The 15,511-nt window shown below is 39.0% G+C and overlaps 1 protein-coding gene across 1 annotated transcript in view; it reads left to right on the plus strand.

The window, feature by feature from the left end:
* Positions 1 to 277: 277 nt before the first annotated feature.
* Positions 278 to 15,511, plus strand: part of LOC106951387 (FRAS1 related extracellular matrix 2) — a gene marked incomplete at its 3' end in the record, with an annotated part of 84,593 nt that continues 69,359 nt past the window's right edge. The window contains exons 1-2 of the mRNA XM_015038896.1: positions 278 to 5,825; positions 10,026 to 10,115. Of these exons, the coding sequence (XP_014894382.1) occupies positions 725 to 5,825; positions 10,026 to 10,115 (5,191 nt within the window). The remainder of the gene's footprint in view (positions 5,826 to 10,025; positions 10,116 to 15,511) is intronic.

Raw genomic sequence — 15,511 nt, forward strand, 5'->3', positions numbered from 1 at the left:
TAGGTTTATAGCTCAAGCACAATATTATCTCTCAGATCAGCTATCCTCATATTGAAACAATGGCATGATAAAAAAGTAAAGAAACCTGGCAAAACCTAGAATATTTGGTTCATTAGAGCACAACCAGTTGTTTCTATAACCATATAAAGGAAGAAAAAAGAAAGAGAGGAAAAAAGAAAGTTAGAAAGAAAGAAACGAAGAAACACAAAAAAGAGCTCACTCAAAACATCAGAGTTAAGAACATTGTAGTATTGAGCATGTTAACTTAATAAATTTGTTAAAACTGTTTTTACAGTGTAGAATTCAATCCGTTTTGATAAGAGGGGACATGCACCATTGATTTAAAGTAAAAGTCTAACTGATCATTGTACATAAGGTGTCTGTGTTTTGCAAAATACAACTGAAAACACCTTCATTGTGATATGTCATATTTTATCTTATCACTTCGCAAAGTGCTTGTACCTGGACAAAGCCGATAATGGGTGTTGTGCCAAGTCAATTATATCCGTTGGAAGGAATTCAGCTCATCTTCCTAATCCAGCCTCTTTTGGTGACTGTCAAGTGTAGTGCCCATTGGCGATGCTGGTGAGCCCACAAGCCTTCAGAAATCCTCCAATATGTGCGGGGATGGGCGGGAGCAGCTCAGCCAGTCCTTCTCTGGAGCATGAAGTTAAAACTCTTGTGCGCTGTGCAGGCTGAGTATGTGGATGCTTCGGACGGATAGATGTGCGGGAGTCACATCCATCTGACTCCCATCATTTCTTGGGATTTGATTCTTTTCGAGTGCAACAGCCTGGGTGGGCACTGCAACGGCAGCACATTGACAGCGTCGCTGTTTTCGGACGCGAAGATGCTGCTCCGCGGACTTCTCCTGTGCTTTTCAGTAACAGGTTTTGTTTTAGCGCAGCCCAACAGCTCCGGGTTATTTTACGCGCTCCGGTCCGAGCTGTCGGAGGACGCAATCCTGGTGGCCAACAACGGAATACGCGTGCCTTTCGGAAGATCGGTCTTCATCGACCCCATCAACGACCTGGTGGTTCAGACGCAGCCGGGAGACCGGTGCAGCATCACCGTGCTGGACGACGACCCGCTCACACAGAGACCTGGGCACCTCTCTCCCAAAAAGTTTCCATGTGATTTTGGCCCGAGCGACGTGACATATTCTCACTATGGCTCCAGGAGTCCGGCCAGGGACAGAGTGCGGCTGCAGCTCAGGTATGACGCTCAAACCGAAACTGTTATTATCCCGTTCATGATGGAGGTGGAAGTAGTTTTTACGCAGCTGGAGTTACTCACCAAAAACGTGCCACTCACTGTTGATCGTCTTAAAGGGATTAGTAATCCTATCGATATGAAGATATTAGAGTTTACTTATGATAGAGTGAATTACAAATGCGAAGTGGCATCCTTATCCGGCGTCAGCACACTGCCCAGATATGGAAAACTCATTGATGGAGGTAAACTTTCCACTGTGATGGACTGTGACGAATTCATACAAGCGGAAATACGGTACGAGCACACGTTTAATCGCAAATCTCCAAACAGGGATTATGTTCCTATGGTTGCAGAACTCCACGATAAAGAAGGGAACCTGGTGAAGCAGGAGTATTTTCATCTTATGGTTCGCATCAGAGATGGAGAGGAGAACACTCCCCCCAAACCCAGCTTTGTAACCATGATGATGATGGAGGTGAGCCAGTTTGTGATGACAGCCCTCACCCCTGACATGCTGGCTGCTGAGGATGCAGAGTCAGACCCAGAAGAGCTTATTTTTAACATCAGTTCTCCCTTATCTTATGAAGAGGGTTACATAGTCAGCACAGATGACAGAAACCTCCCAATCACCTCCTTCTACCAGAAAGACTTGCAGGATTTGAAAATAGCTTATGTTCCACCCTCTCTGGACTCGGACACAGAAAGGATTTTTCAGCTGGAGTTTGAGGTGATAGACACGGAGGGGGCTGTCTCTGACCCTTTTGCTTTTATGATTGTTGTGAAGCCGATGAACACTCTGGCCCCTGTTGTGACACGTAACACGGGTCAGCTGCTGTACGAGGGCCAGTCACGGCCTCTCATCAGCACACACAACTTGGAGATCAGCGACGAGGACAACCTGGACTCTGTCACAGTCACAGTGGTGGACGGCTTACGGCACGGGGGGCTCATGGTGCTGGGCTCTCAGAGAAAATCTTTCACACCTGCTGACCTCACAACGGGGGCTGTTATCTATCAGCATGATGGCAGCGACACATACAGTGACAATATTGTCTTCAAGATGACAGATGGGAAAAATGAAGTTGAATTTCTCTTTCCCATCACTATTGTCCCCACCGATGACGAGTCGCCAATCATCAATGCAAACATGGGTCTGGTGCTTTTCAAACACCAAACGATTGCCATATCGCCTCTCGTGCTCAGTGCTGCTGATATTGACTCTGAAGACTCAACAATTAAATTTACCATTATTCCCCCTTTTTCCACAATCGGCACAGTTCTCCTGCGACAGTCAGACGCCCCGGAGGACCCCTCCTCTTGGAAATTTAATGCTGAGGATGAAATGTATGAGAAGGAGGTGACAGAATGGCTTCAGAAAGACATCACAGATGGAAAGTTGTTTTACAGGCACACAGGCCCCCACAGCATAGAAACAATCATGGATCAGTTTTTGTTCACTGTTCAGGACGACAATGACCCACCTAATTTATCTGGAGATAGTATATTTGTAATTCGTGTTTTGCCGATTGATGATGTGTCCCCTGAGCTGTACCCCGGCACTACCCTGCAGATGACTGTTGAGGAGTATGAACTCACTCAATTCACTAAAGAGGTCCTCCGTTACACTGATGTGGACTCAGAGGATCGTGACCTTAAATATACACTCATCCAGGCTCCAACCGATACAGATGAAAATAACCCCATTGTATTTGGATCATTAGTGTTGACAGATCGTCCTGATTCTGAAGTGGCAGAGTTTACACAAGCTCAAATAAACCATCATAAGATATCCTACGCGCCGCCAAACATGGAACTGGGAATCACGGCCCACGTCGTACAGTTCCGTTACACCGTCGAAGACACGGCAGGGAACAGCGTAGAGGGGGTGTTCACAGTCTTTTTGCAGCCAGTCAATAACAACCCTCCGCAAATCACAAACACCGGTTTTACCGTGTTTGAAGGCGGAATGCACATTATGACCGCTGCAGAGCTGGATGCCCAAGACCTTGATACAGAAAGCGAAAAGATAACTTTTGCTCTGAGTCGACCACCTAAACATGGCCAGATTAAGGCTGCGTTCACTGACCTGGAGAAAAACAGGATTTTCAAACTTGATGATATCTCAGAGGGGAAAATATCATATATTCACAGCGGGGAGGAGACAGTGAGCGATGATTTTCAGCTTGATGTCAGTGATGGGGTGCATGTTGTGACTGTGACAGTTAAAGTTATTGTAAAGCCCATTGATGATGAAACTCCCTCCATCAGCCTCCCCTCAGGAACAATCGGGTCTCACATGGATGTGCTGGAAAATGGTGTGGCAGAAATCACAGCAAATGTGATTCAAGGCCATGATGATGATACTGATGATTTCCAGCTGATGTTTATTGTGGAAGATCCCCCAGTCTTTGGGGAAATATTAGTTAAAGGAGTGCCTGCTGCAAGGTTTACACAAGCTGACATAATTAATGGGGAGGTTATGTATGCACACACTGGTGGTGAGATAGGTCTCTTCTCTCAGCAAGATGGATTTAATTTGACCCTCACAGACATGTCTGATGATTGGACAGTAGGGGGCAATATAGTCAGTGGAGTCCACATACGAGTCACTGTCCTGCCTGTTGACAATCAGGCCCCTGAGATTGGAGTTGGGCTCCAGTTCAGCGTTATTGAAGGAGAGAAATATGGTATTGGCTCTCAGCACTTGAACGCTGATGATAATGACACTCCAACAGATGACATCCTTTGCACTGTCATTGTGCAGCCCATTGCAGGCTATGTAGAAAATATATCCCCTGCTCCAGGCTCAGAGAAGTCAAGGTCAGGAACAGCTATCAGTGCATTTACTCTAAGAGACATAAGGGAGGGAAATATCTTCTATGTGCAGAGCATTCACAAGGGGGTAGAGCCAGTGGAGGATCGGTTCACGTTTAGGTGCTCTGATGGCATCAATTTCTCAGAGAACCATTTCTTTCCAATCATAATCATCCCAACAAATGATGAAAAGCCAGAGGTTTATTTGAGGGAGATAGTTGTGATGGAGGGGATGAACATTATCATCGACCCTCCGATTCTGAATGGAGCAGATGCTGATTTTCCACCTGAGGAGCTGATGTTCATCATCTCCAAACCTCCCAAACATGGTGCCATTTTAAATCAGCTATCCACGGGCTCTGTTTTGGTGTCTAACTTCACCTTAGAAGAGATTAGAGAGGCGTCAAGTATTATTTATGAGCACGATGACTCAGAGACAACGGAGGACAGCTTTGATATCGTTGTGACAGATGGAAAGTATTCTGTGCAGAAAACAGCCGTTATTATGATCATCCCTGTTGATGATGAGACCCCCAGGATGGCTGTCAATGATGGCCTGGAGGTGGAAGTTGGAGAGACGAAGGAGATTAATAATAAAGTCCTCAAAGCAACAGATTTAGATTCTGAAGACAGCACGCTAACATATATAATCCGATTTGGACCTGGCCAGGGTCTCCTGCAGAGAAAAACACCATCCGGGTTTCTTGAGAACATCACACTTGGCATGAATTTCACACAATCTGAAATTGATGTAGGACTCATATTGTACACACACAATGGACAAGATGGCTTCAGAGACTTAATCAAATTTGATGTGACCGATGGAATAAATTCACTCATAGATCGTTACTTCTATATCACTGTGGGCAGTGTTGACATCGTATTCCCGGATGTGATCAGTAAAGGTGTGTCTCTAAGAGAAGGTGGCAGGGTGACTTTGTCCACAGATCTTCTAAGCACCTCTGATCTCAACAGTCCTGACGAGAAATTAGTTTTTACTGTCACACGGGCCCCAGTCAGGGGGCACCTTGAGTGCACAGACACTCCTGGGATACCCATTGGATCTTTTACCCAACTTCAGCTAGCAGGCAGCAAGATTTTTTACATTCACACCTCTGACGATGAGGTAAAAATGGACAGTTTTGAGTTTGAAGTCACAGATGGGTACAATCCCATTTTCAGAACATTTAGAATATCTATTGTGGATGTAGATAACAAGAAACCCGTCGTGACTATAAATGGCCTAATTGTCACTGAAGGTCAACTGAAATTAATCACACCCTTCGAGCTAACTGCTGAAGATCAGGACACTGCTGAGAAATTGATTAAATTTACAATAACCCAGTTGCCTGTTCATGGCAAGGTGCTGTACAACCAGTCCACACCTGTTGCCAGCTTTACAAAACAAGACCTCAACGAAAACCTCGTCAGCTACAAACACGATGGAACTGAAACACTTGAAGACTCATTCTCCTTCACTGTCACTGATGGCACACACACAGACTTCTATGTTTTCCCCAACACAATTTTTGAGACAAGACGTCCTCAGACTATGAAGATTACAATTATGGCAATAGACAATGGCGTCCCTCAGATTGTGGTAAATAAAGGTGCAGCCACTTTGAAGATTTTGGCCACAGGTCATTTGGGGTTCCCCATCAGCCCGAAAGTGTTAAAAGTGGAGGACAGGGACAGCATCCCGGCCTCGGTGGTGTTCCACATCACTACCCAGCCCAAACACGGCTACATCGTCAACCTGGGACACGGAAACAACTCCATTGATGCCTTTAGTCAAGGTAAGCTCTGACAATAACTCTTAATAGTTGAATAAGTTACTCTGCTCAGTATTTTACCAGAAAAGCACAGAAGCAGTCTCTCAGTGCCAGTTATCAATAATTGTATAACAGAAATTTGTTTGATCAAGTCAGTGTTGCACAAAGACTTATTTAAATTTACATTGAATCTGTTATGTACGTAAGTTTACCCATGCACCAAACATGGGAATCGGCAACCTTTCCAACAATTTTTGCCATTGTTTGTTCAGAGCTGCAAAACCTAAACAAGTCTTTAAGGAAGGACAACTTATCATGTTTTATAAGTACCTAGAAGCTGAATTTTTTTATTTATTTTACAGTTATACTACCACAAATGTATCTCTCGTTTTAGAATCTAGAAAAAGGATAAACATCTGACTTTTTCAGTTTCCTTAGAAATGTTCTTAAGTTTCTTCAGAAACTTAAGAAAATAACACATTTAGTTTGTAATTTAATGACAAAGGATGAAAAACTGATTCCCTGAACAATTATTGACATTCTTTTGCTGAATATTATACAGATGTTGCAATAAAGCATACAAAAAGCCTACAAGTATAAATACCTTTAAATTTCAAAACATTGTTCATTTCTACACTATTGTTGACCGAAGTTATGAGAAGTCATTGTGGCTGCCTGTTCCAAACCAATTTCTCAAAACTGAAATTTTTGGGATATCAGTAAAAACTGAATGGAAGCAGTGCTTAAAGAGTCATGTGGCTTATTAACAACAGGTTGAAGACCCCTCGCTCTAACAGAACTGTCTGAATGTTTATTGTCATTATAGATATTGATACTAGCAATAGACTGGCATGACATTTTCACAACGTGAAAGGTTTAAGGAAAAATACCAAGTTTCAAACTATCGCAGTAAAAGTATTAAGTGAACTCATTGCTTTTAATTAGAACAGAAAACCAAATATCTTTTATTTACTCTTTCTTTTGATAGCAACAGTTTTGAGAAAACACTGCATATTAAATTCTTAATGTGCAAAATATTAATTTTTGCTTCTCTACACTTTATATAATAACGCTGAGTGTTTGTGAAGCTGACATTGACTGGTTATTTATTTGAGATATAACTCCATGGCTGTCGATGTTTTTTAGAGAATTTCAAAAATAATCAAATTTGTCTTTTCTGTAATTGAGACAGTTATTTTAGTCTCTTTTCAATCAGCTAACTGGCAGTGGCAAGCAGTAGGTAGAGAGATGTCTAATTGTTACTGCTAGTAATTTGTCATAAATTATTTGTAAACAAAATGTTTGAAAACTGTGCCTTAAGAGCATAATTGTCATATTTCTTTGCTCAGAGAAGTTGCTTTTCATCATGTTTTTGTGATCAAATAATTATAACCTCCTAACTTGTGATTTGCTATTGAAGAAAAAAGTGTGACATTCAAATTCCCTGTAAATCAGTAAGTTTTGATTAATTTTTCACACTCTGCTTCCCAAAGATTTTAATTTATGGGGTTATAATTATTCGTACGTGTGACAAGTGCCAGCTTGGGAATTTCAATAGTTAATTTATGGGTATGATTTGGATGTGCCTTGCTCATCAAATCGTAATTAACAGACCAAAGTTACAGGCTGATGTTTTTGTAGACGTAACAGATGAATAATTAATTTTCTTTCTGCGTCTCGTGGGGTGATGTTCACATCTGATGTTCTCTTTGGAGGTCTGTTAAATGAAGCAGGACAGAGGTAGAGAATGGTGTGAAAAGGTCAGTGCAGAGCTCAAAATGACAGGATGGTATTGGAGATGCAGTAAATTCAGGTAGTTTCACTGGGTCCAGTCAGTTTGAAGTATTGAAATGCTATGTCTTATAAAATTATAGAGAATGCATTGATCACCACCACATTGGTTAGTGTCTGACTTTTTACACAGACTGCAGAACGATGTTAATGTGAAGAATATGATTTTTGCATTTTCCATGTTTGGATAAATAGGGAAGAAGAAACAGGTGTGTGGGAAAATATTGGATTTTATTTTTATTTATTTTTAAACGTCCTTCCTGCTTTCCGTCCTCCCTTCCTATCTGAAGACTGACTGTAAAAATATTTGCTATGAATCCAGAGTAAAGTTTTGTATTAATTCCTGAAAATGTTCTGACATTGCCAAGGAACTCTGCAGATTTGAATATGGATAAGTATTGACACATGCACAGAGACAACAATGCCACTGATTGCTGTTTGAAGCAATGCAATCATCATGGCACGGCAACTAAACCAACATGTACAAAAATTCACCTGCTTGCTGTAAGCAAAGATATGAGCTGAGAACACAGAGCGAGAAAGAGCTCTTTAAGCCTGGAGGAGATGGACACTTCTTACAAACAGTCTGCGGCTGCGATCTTCCAAACAAAAAAGGACGCAGATAAGACAAGAGTGAAAAAAGAAAAAGAAGCAGCACGGCATTGAAGAGGGGAAGGAGAGTGCAGAGGAGGCAGCTAGGGAAGCGGGGTGAGGGGATGTAAGTGACATGAGAGAAATAAAGAATGAGGGAAGGGTCGTGAGAGATTGAGTCAGAGAGACCAAACAGGCTCATCAAAAGAAGCAGTCAGGTGAAAGAGACAATCCTTTGCTCTTTATTTACTTGTCCTTTTTCCAGGGCACTTCCCAAGAGACGATCTTTTTAAATAATGAATGAAGAGTGTGCCCTCTGTTCACACTGTTAACTTTAGATTTGTAAGGTCCTTAGGTTCAGGTCTGTCCTGCAAGGAGGATTCTCTTCCTGCAGGCCAAATATTTCAGAATAATCACTTACAGTTCTGTTAAAAGTATTTATCCCTGTACATATTTCTTTGACTTCTTGCTTTTTTTTCTTTTTTTTTGTCACACTGTAACATTTCAAATCATCAAGAACATTTTAACTTCAGAAGAAAGAATAAAACATGCACATTTCAAATGAGGATTCCGTTTAGCCAGCCAAACCAAACAAAAAATGTGATTAATCCAGAGGCTCATTACATTTACGATTAAGGCCAGGTTGTTTAGGCTAGCTTCTTGCTAATTTGCTTGATGATCTGAAGGCTTAAAATCTGACCAAAAAGTAAAATCAGAAAAGATATATAAGAGGCAAATACTTACTCAAGGTTCTGTATACATAAACTAATAAAAACAATGGAAAGGAAAAAGCCGACAAGAAGCCACCTACAGTATAAGTGGTAAACATCCCAGTCAAAAGTCAAGGGTTTTAAGTCAAGGCTTTTATGTTATGAACCTTCTTCCTCTGACATCTATTATTTAAGACGAAGCTTTGCTGGGAGAAGGCTCTTTAGCAGCATTGATGATTTCTCTGTGCTATAATAGATGTTTTGTAGGGAATGGTGGGGAGGGACGTGCTGGCACAGCCCTGTAATTCAGGAAAGTTCAGGAAACAGATGTGTGGTGCCCTGTGCAATCCTATTCTTAACATTCTTACCTTGTCTGTCATTAAAAGATCCACTATCCCCTGATTTTTTTTTTTTTTTGACATGGACAAGTTCAAGGCTCTTGAATTTAAACCCTTTTTTCTTGTCTTTGGTTTAGCTTGAGCCTCTTTGGATATCAGGTTTGCAGCCCTTATCGCTCCAGATTATGGATGCATGACTTTCAAAAATGATTCCTCTGGTTGGAAATTGTTCATGCTGAGCACTGATAAGTAATTGAATCAGTGTGATACTAGAGACCTGCTGCTAGTATAGCCGATACTAAAGCGGGACAGCTTGCGTCTCTGAACAGTTATTTGAATGGAGGAAGTGTTTGAACAAGCCAAAAGGCTGCGACACAACTTCAAAAGCTTGTTTGAGGCTATTTCTGCAGTCAGCATGAAACATCACATCAGTGTTTTTTTAATCACAAAATGCAAATTCTTTCTTAAATTTTTATATATTTTTTTTTCCATTTCCTGTCAAGGACAAATCTCCTAGTTGTGTAATTTAGACCTTAGCTATCAGACGGTTTTAAAATTTCATCATGCCTCACCTCACATTGATTCGACCATGAAACCATTTAGATTAAACTGACCCTCATTTGCATTCTTTTATGTTCTTGTCAAATGTTTTTTGCTTTATAGTTTAATATCTCAGCTTTTGTCGTATATGATCTCAAAGTTTATCTGTTCCTACTTTTAAAGATGTTTCACTGTCACATGAGCTCTTCAAGATAAAGGAGGTTTTCAGAAATAATCGTAACTTTCTTTTGCAGCTGATATCGATGACCTGAACATCTGCTATGTACTGAGGTTTGAAGAAAATGCTACTTCGGATGTCTTTCACTTCTCTGTTGAGGATAACGGTAAGAGTTTTTGCCATTTTCCAGCTAGCAGCTACTTTAAGTTGCATAATATCCAATGTTTTGTGAATTTATCAAAAATGAATCAAAAGAAAGAAATGACTTAAATTAAATACGAAGACTATTAGGACTTTTCTTCCCAGGGTAAATATTTATTTAAAAAAACCAAACACACAAACCAAAAATTAACACATCATTTGAGGATTAAGGTAGAAAAGCAAATAAAGTTTATTTGCTATAAAGAGTATCTTAAAAAAGCTTTACAGAAAGAACAGCATTAGAGATGGGAAAATCAAACACGTAAGACATGAACAAAACGGCACTAGAAAGATCAAACTTTAAAAGCAAAGAAAAAACAGAGACAAGATAGAAATGATAAATAAAAATGATAACAGTGATGTTTGCGGCTGTGACCCCTATAGTTTCTGTATATTTTTATTTTTAAGTGTTTTTGTCAGCTGTTTTGAGAGTTGATGAGCATAAAAAACTAAATGCTGCTTTGCCTTGTTTAGTCTTCATCCCAGAAACACAGAATGAAAACACCTCTGTTGACCCAAAGAGGGAAACGATTCACAACTGGTGTTGTGCAGCAATACGAGTTTAGTTGTGATTATTAATAACTCTAAATAATTGCAATAGCTGAAAGCATAAATCCAGCACTCATCTGATCGCCATGATTTTACACATGTACGGAATAAACACAGATATCTTCTGTCCATTATATAAGAATGTATTAACAAAATAATTCAACACTGGTGCTGAGGGATGGTGTCAGGCTGAAGAAGTAGGTCTTGTGGGTCTTTTTGGAAGCATCTGTTGGGCACCAGCAGTCTAAGCGGTTTGCGGGTGGTCTCTGAGGGAAAAACATGAGCGTGGGAGGAGTTCAGAAAGGCCATGGAAAATGACTTTTGCATGACTTCGAGGTGTTTTTGTGCTACTTTTTCAGTAGCGTGAACTGAAAATACTTGTGAGAGGCATCGTTTGTGCAGCTGTTGAGTATCAACAATGACCGTAATGACAATAACAGTGTTTGTTTTTTACATAAGCAGAAAGGCACAGTAGTTTGAATAGGAGGAAAATAAATATAATTTATGGTTAAAATATAGAAGTCTTCTGACTTTTATTGGAGAGCAAACAGCCTTTATACATTAATCCTTAGAGTTTGCCTAATTTTACTGGCTCTCTTTATTACTTCCTCAGTCTCAGAGAGTTCTTCATTGTAACTAATTATGGTGATCAATTGGTACGTCAGCTGCTAAGTATTTTTATCCCTCCTCATAGGAAAACTAGTTTTTGTAAACTATTCTCAGTAGTTATTCTAAACTGATTAATGAAGCATAATTTAGCTTTTTTATTTTTTTATTTTTTGTTCTAATTAGATTTGGATGTACAGATAAAATGATCTGTCAGTCAAAGCCATAATGCTGAACATTAGCTCTGACAAATCCATAGGTCTCTTTTCTGCATTCATGGAGCGCAAATTATGTTGTGGTCAAACTTAGCAGTGAAGTGATCAGATACATATCTGATAATCATTATCTTTTGTGATGCCAATCAATCAAGTATAATTTTTACAGTTCTGTAATTTAATAAATGGTCCCCATTAATAATAATAATAATAATAATAATAATAATAATAATAATAATAATAATAATAATAATAATAATAATAATAATAATAATAATAATATTTGTGTACATGTACATTTCACAAAAAATCGCAAGTGTTTTTGTTTGTTTGTTTGTTTTAACACTTTTTAATGTGAAAATATGTTTTTAAGTTCTGACAGCCAGGTACATTTAAGATATAAGTATCTTTTGTCAGTGTAACAAATGTGAAAAGGAAACTATTGAGCAGCGTTATTATTAAATATGCATCAAGGTCCTTTGCTTTTACTTTGTCAAACCAGAAACAGATTTATTCAATTCAGGCAAACACTGCCATATATATTTTCCAGTTATGCTCAAGATATGAAGATTTAAATCAGTATATTTTATTGTATATACATCGCTACTGTGTGCATCCTCCTGCAGTCTTACAACAGCAGGCACTTTCTGATGTAAGAAGTCTATTTAGGGAGACATTAAGAGGTGTGTGCATCGGTTTCACATCAGCAAACTGCAGGAAATAAGTACAAATACTTCACAAAATAAAAATCACAAGTAAATCAAACTGCAGAATTAGAAAATTGCTTGGTAAAAGCATAAAACACTCCATGGAAAGCTAAATACATTAAGAGAAACAAGAAGTATAATTTAAATTAAGCAATGATGCAAACAAGCATAAAATTAAAAGCACAGAAAAGGAAAAGGAACTAAAACCCTGTAGGTTTAAACATCTTTCAAAACAGGCTGATTTTTTTTATCAATTGAGGGCTTTTTATTTGGGGATCTTTATACATTATAAAATAAGGATTACTTTGATCAATAAAGCAATATATTTTAATGACCAAGCAAAGAAATAAATCACTGAATTTCAACATAAAGCATTTCACATAATCTCCCTCTGCGGATTACTTTTATCTTTAATCACCTCAAAACTACAACCCCCTACTTTTGTGAAGAATAATAGTATAAATTGCATTTTTATAGGTTGGTAGCACTGTTGCCTTGCAGCAAGAAGGTTCTGGGTTTGATTCTCTGCCTGAGGTCTTTCTGCATGGAGTTTGCATGTTCTCCCTGTGCATGTGTGCGTTCTCTCCAGGTACTCCGGTTTCCTCCCACAGTCCAAAAACATGGCTGTCAGGTTAATTGGTTTCTCTAAATTGTCCCTAGGTGTGAGTGTGTGTGCATGGTAGTTTGTCCTGTCTGTCTCTGTGTTGCCCTGTGACAGACTGTCCACGGTGTGGATTTTTTGTATTTAACAGCTGTTTGTGTGTGTAAATGATGTGATAAACTACAGAGGCACAGCACTGATTAGGTGCCTCTCTGCTCCTTAACCTACCCACACACAATACATTTCTTTAAAAAAAAAAGGCTTTCTTGTTGCCACTTCTCTGTGAAGGCCAGCAGATGGACTACTAAAAGGACAATAGTTGTCCTGTGGACTCAAACTCCCACCTTAGCTGTGAATCTCTGCAGGTCCTCCAAATTACCAAGGGCCTTTTGGCTGCTTCTCTTAATAAGGCTATCCAAGCTAACCTGTCTTCAGATGAATAGATATGTCTAGAGAACAGTTGGATTTATACTCAATACACTAACATTTGTACTTGTAATAAGACAAAAAACAGACAAGCTCATATTGAGAAGCCGATATGTAACAGCTGAAGGTCCCTTAATTAGACAAAACATACATTTGTCCAAGTTCCTCAGCTTTATAAAAATCTAAGCATACATTTGCAGGTGCGTATCACATAGTTTAGTGTTAGTATGTGTGAAAAAAAAGTGTAATTTGGCAGCACATGAAGTTACACATGCTTTAATGAATTCCAGACATGCTTGTGTTACATTATGTGGTCACATGTACAGTTGGAGAGCATTGCTTATGCTGTGTGAGAAACTTTACAAACACGCCCACAGGACAATTAGCGCAGAACCTTTTAGCCACACGGCATCATGTATCACTGGGCACATAATTAAAGGTCAATACTGGGTTCATATGTAATTTCTTTTAATTTGTTGGCTCATCAGAGTTGCTCTCTTTAGTATCACATAGAAATGTGAAACTGGCTTAGATGCTAATATGTTTGCCACCAGTTTTAAAAACTCTAGATGATATTTACAAAAGCTGAACATTAGATATGTTCTTTCTTTAATCATGGAGATTTATTTTTTATTTGAATAGAAGCTTTCCTCCAACATTATTTTTTAAAACATTTGCCTAAAGGCAAGTGTTAGTGTATACAGGAATAACGTTTTTTTTTTTTTTTTTTTTAAATGCAGCTAAAAGAAGAAATGTTATTGACCATGCAAGTAATGCTTATATAATTTTCTTTCCCTCTCCTGGGGCAATATTTTGGTTAAATCTGGAAGGCTTATAAAATGAAATAGTCAAGGCCATGATTTTCTCTTCACTGTGTCGTCTTTGTCCTCTTTAATCGTCTCAAGAGTTTAAGCAAATTTGTTCTGCATTTAAAATTTGCAGACGGAAACAACATTTTTAGATACATTGTTAACATTTTCTTATGTGACTTTGTGAGTCAAAGCCCATCATTTTAGAGGAAGCAAGGATGATGCAAAACATAAATCTACACCTAAGTGAGGTTTCCTGTTATGGACAAGATTAGTTTAATCACTGATCCACACTTGTGCGTTTTCACGTTTACGCAGGCAATCCCACACAAGCACACACAGTGCGAGCACGGAGGGGCTGCCGCAGGCTGAGGGGCGGTCAGTGCCTCGAGCACAAAGAGGTGTTTGATATTTAACAGCCCAGGCAGCATTATGGGTAATGAGAGCCCTAGGCGTATGAACTGGGCAAGGCTCTGGGGGAGCCGCTGGTAATTATGTGGCCCTATTACAGACGAGGAGTGGCAGGATGAATGTCCTCCATCAGATTAAGAAAAGCTAGGATCTCTGTTGCTAATTCTGATGGATTTTTCACACGCTTCAGTTCGAGATGTTGTGAAGTTCACTCACCGTAATGTGAGGGAAGTGTATGCAAACACAAATCAGTTGTAACATTTATTTGGCAGTGGGTGTTTGGATTTTTTTTAATTTTGTCTTGGGACTATATAGATTGTATTTATTGTAAATCAGCTATACATAAATAGGTTGAATTACACATATTTATATAAAAAAAATAACATTGAAATGTTGGTGGATTTTATCGATATTTTTAAATGTAAACTCTGCCCAGTATGTTTCTGTACATGCTTTTAGACATAACTCCGAAAAGTTAGAATGAATAAATAGATCAATAAATGTGATGTGGCAAAACTAGGAATGTAGAAATAACATAAAAACCAAGAATTTCTTAAAAAATAGTGATTCTTGTTTTTTTGCAAAATGTATTAGTTGAAGTCTTAAAGAACCCACCCCAGTTTTTGAAAGGAACATGTCTACTTAAAATCACCACCAGAACATTTTAAGCTTTCCACTTGGGACACTGTTGTGCAGCCGCAAACCTTCTCCAGAGTTCATGTCTAACATGCAGACGGGTTCAGGCTTACAGTCTTAAAGTCTTACAGATTTCAGAGATGATAACATCTACCGTGAAAATACCAGTGGAAAGAAAACAGGCCAGGACTACCTATATGATGGGGATTTTTCAGTTTCTCATGGAGTCAGTTTTGGAAATGTTCCTGTTCTTAGAATATGATTACAGTAAATTTGCTTAATGGAAACATGCCAATTTAAAAAACACTTCACATTTAAAAAAAAAAAAAAAAAAAAAAAAAAAAAAACTTTTTGCCAAGGGGGGGGGGTCATTTACACCAATTTGAGTCCCTTAACAAAAA

The sequence above is a fragment of the Poecilia latipinna genome, unplaced genomic scaffold (assembly GCF_001443285.1).
Source record: "Poecilia latipinna isolate Pla-1442-1.1 unplaced genomic scaffold, P_latipinna-1.0 Scaffold457, whole genome shotgun sequence".
In the NCBI taxonomy this organism is placed as follows: Eukaryota; Metazoa; Chordata; class Actinopteri; order Cyprinodontiformes; family Poeciliidae; genus Poecilia; species Poecilia latipinna.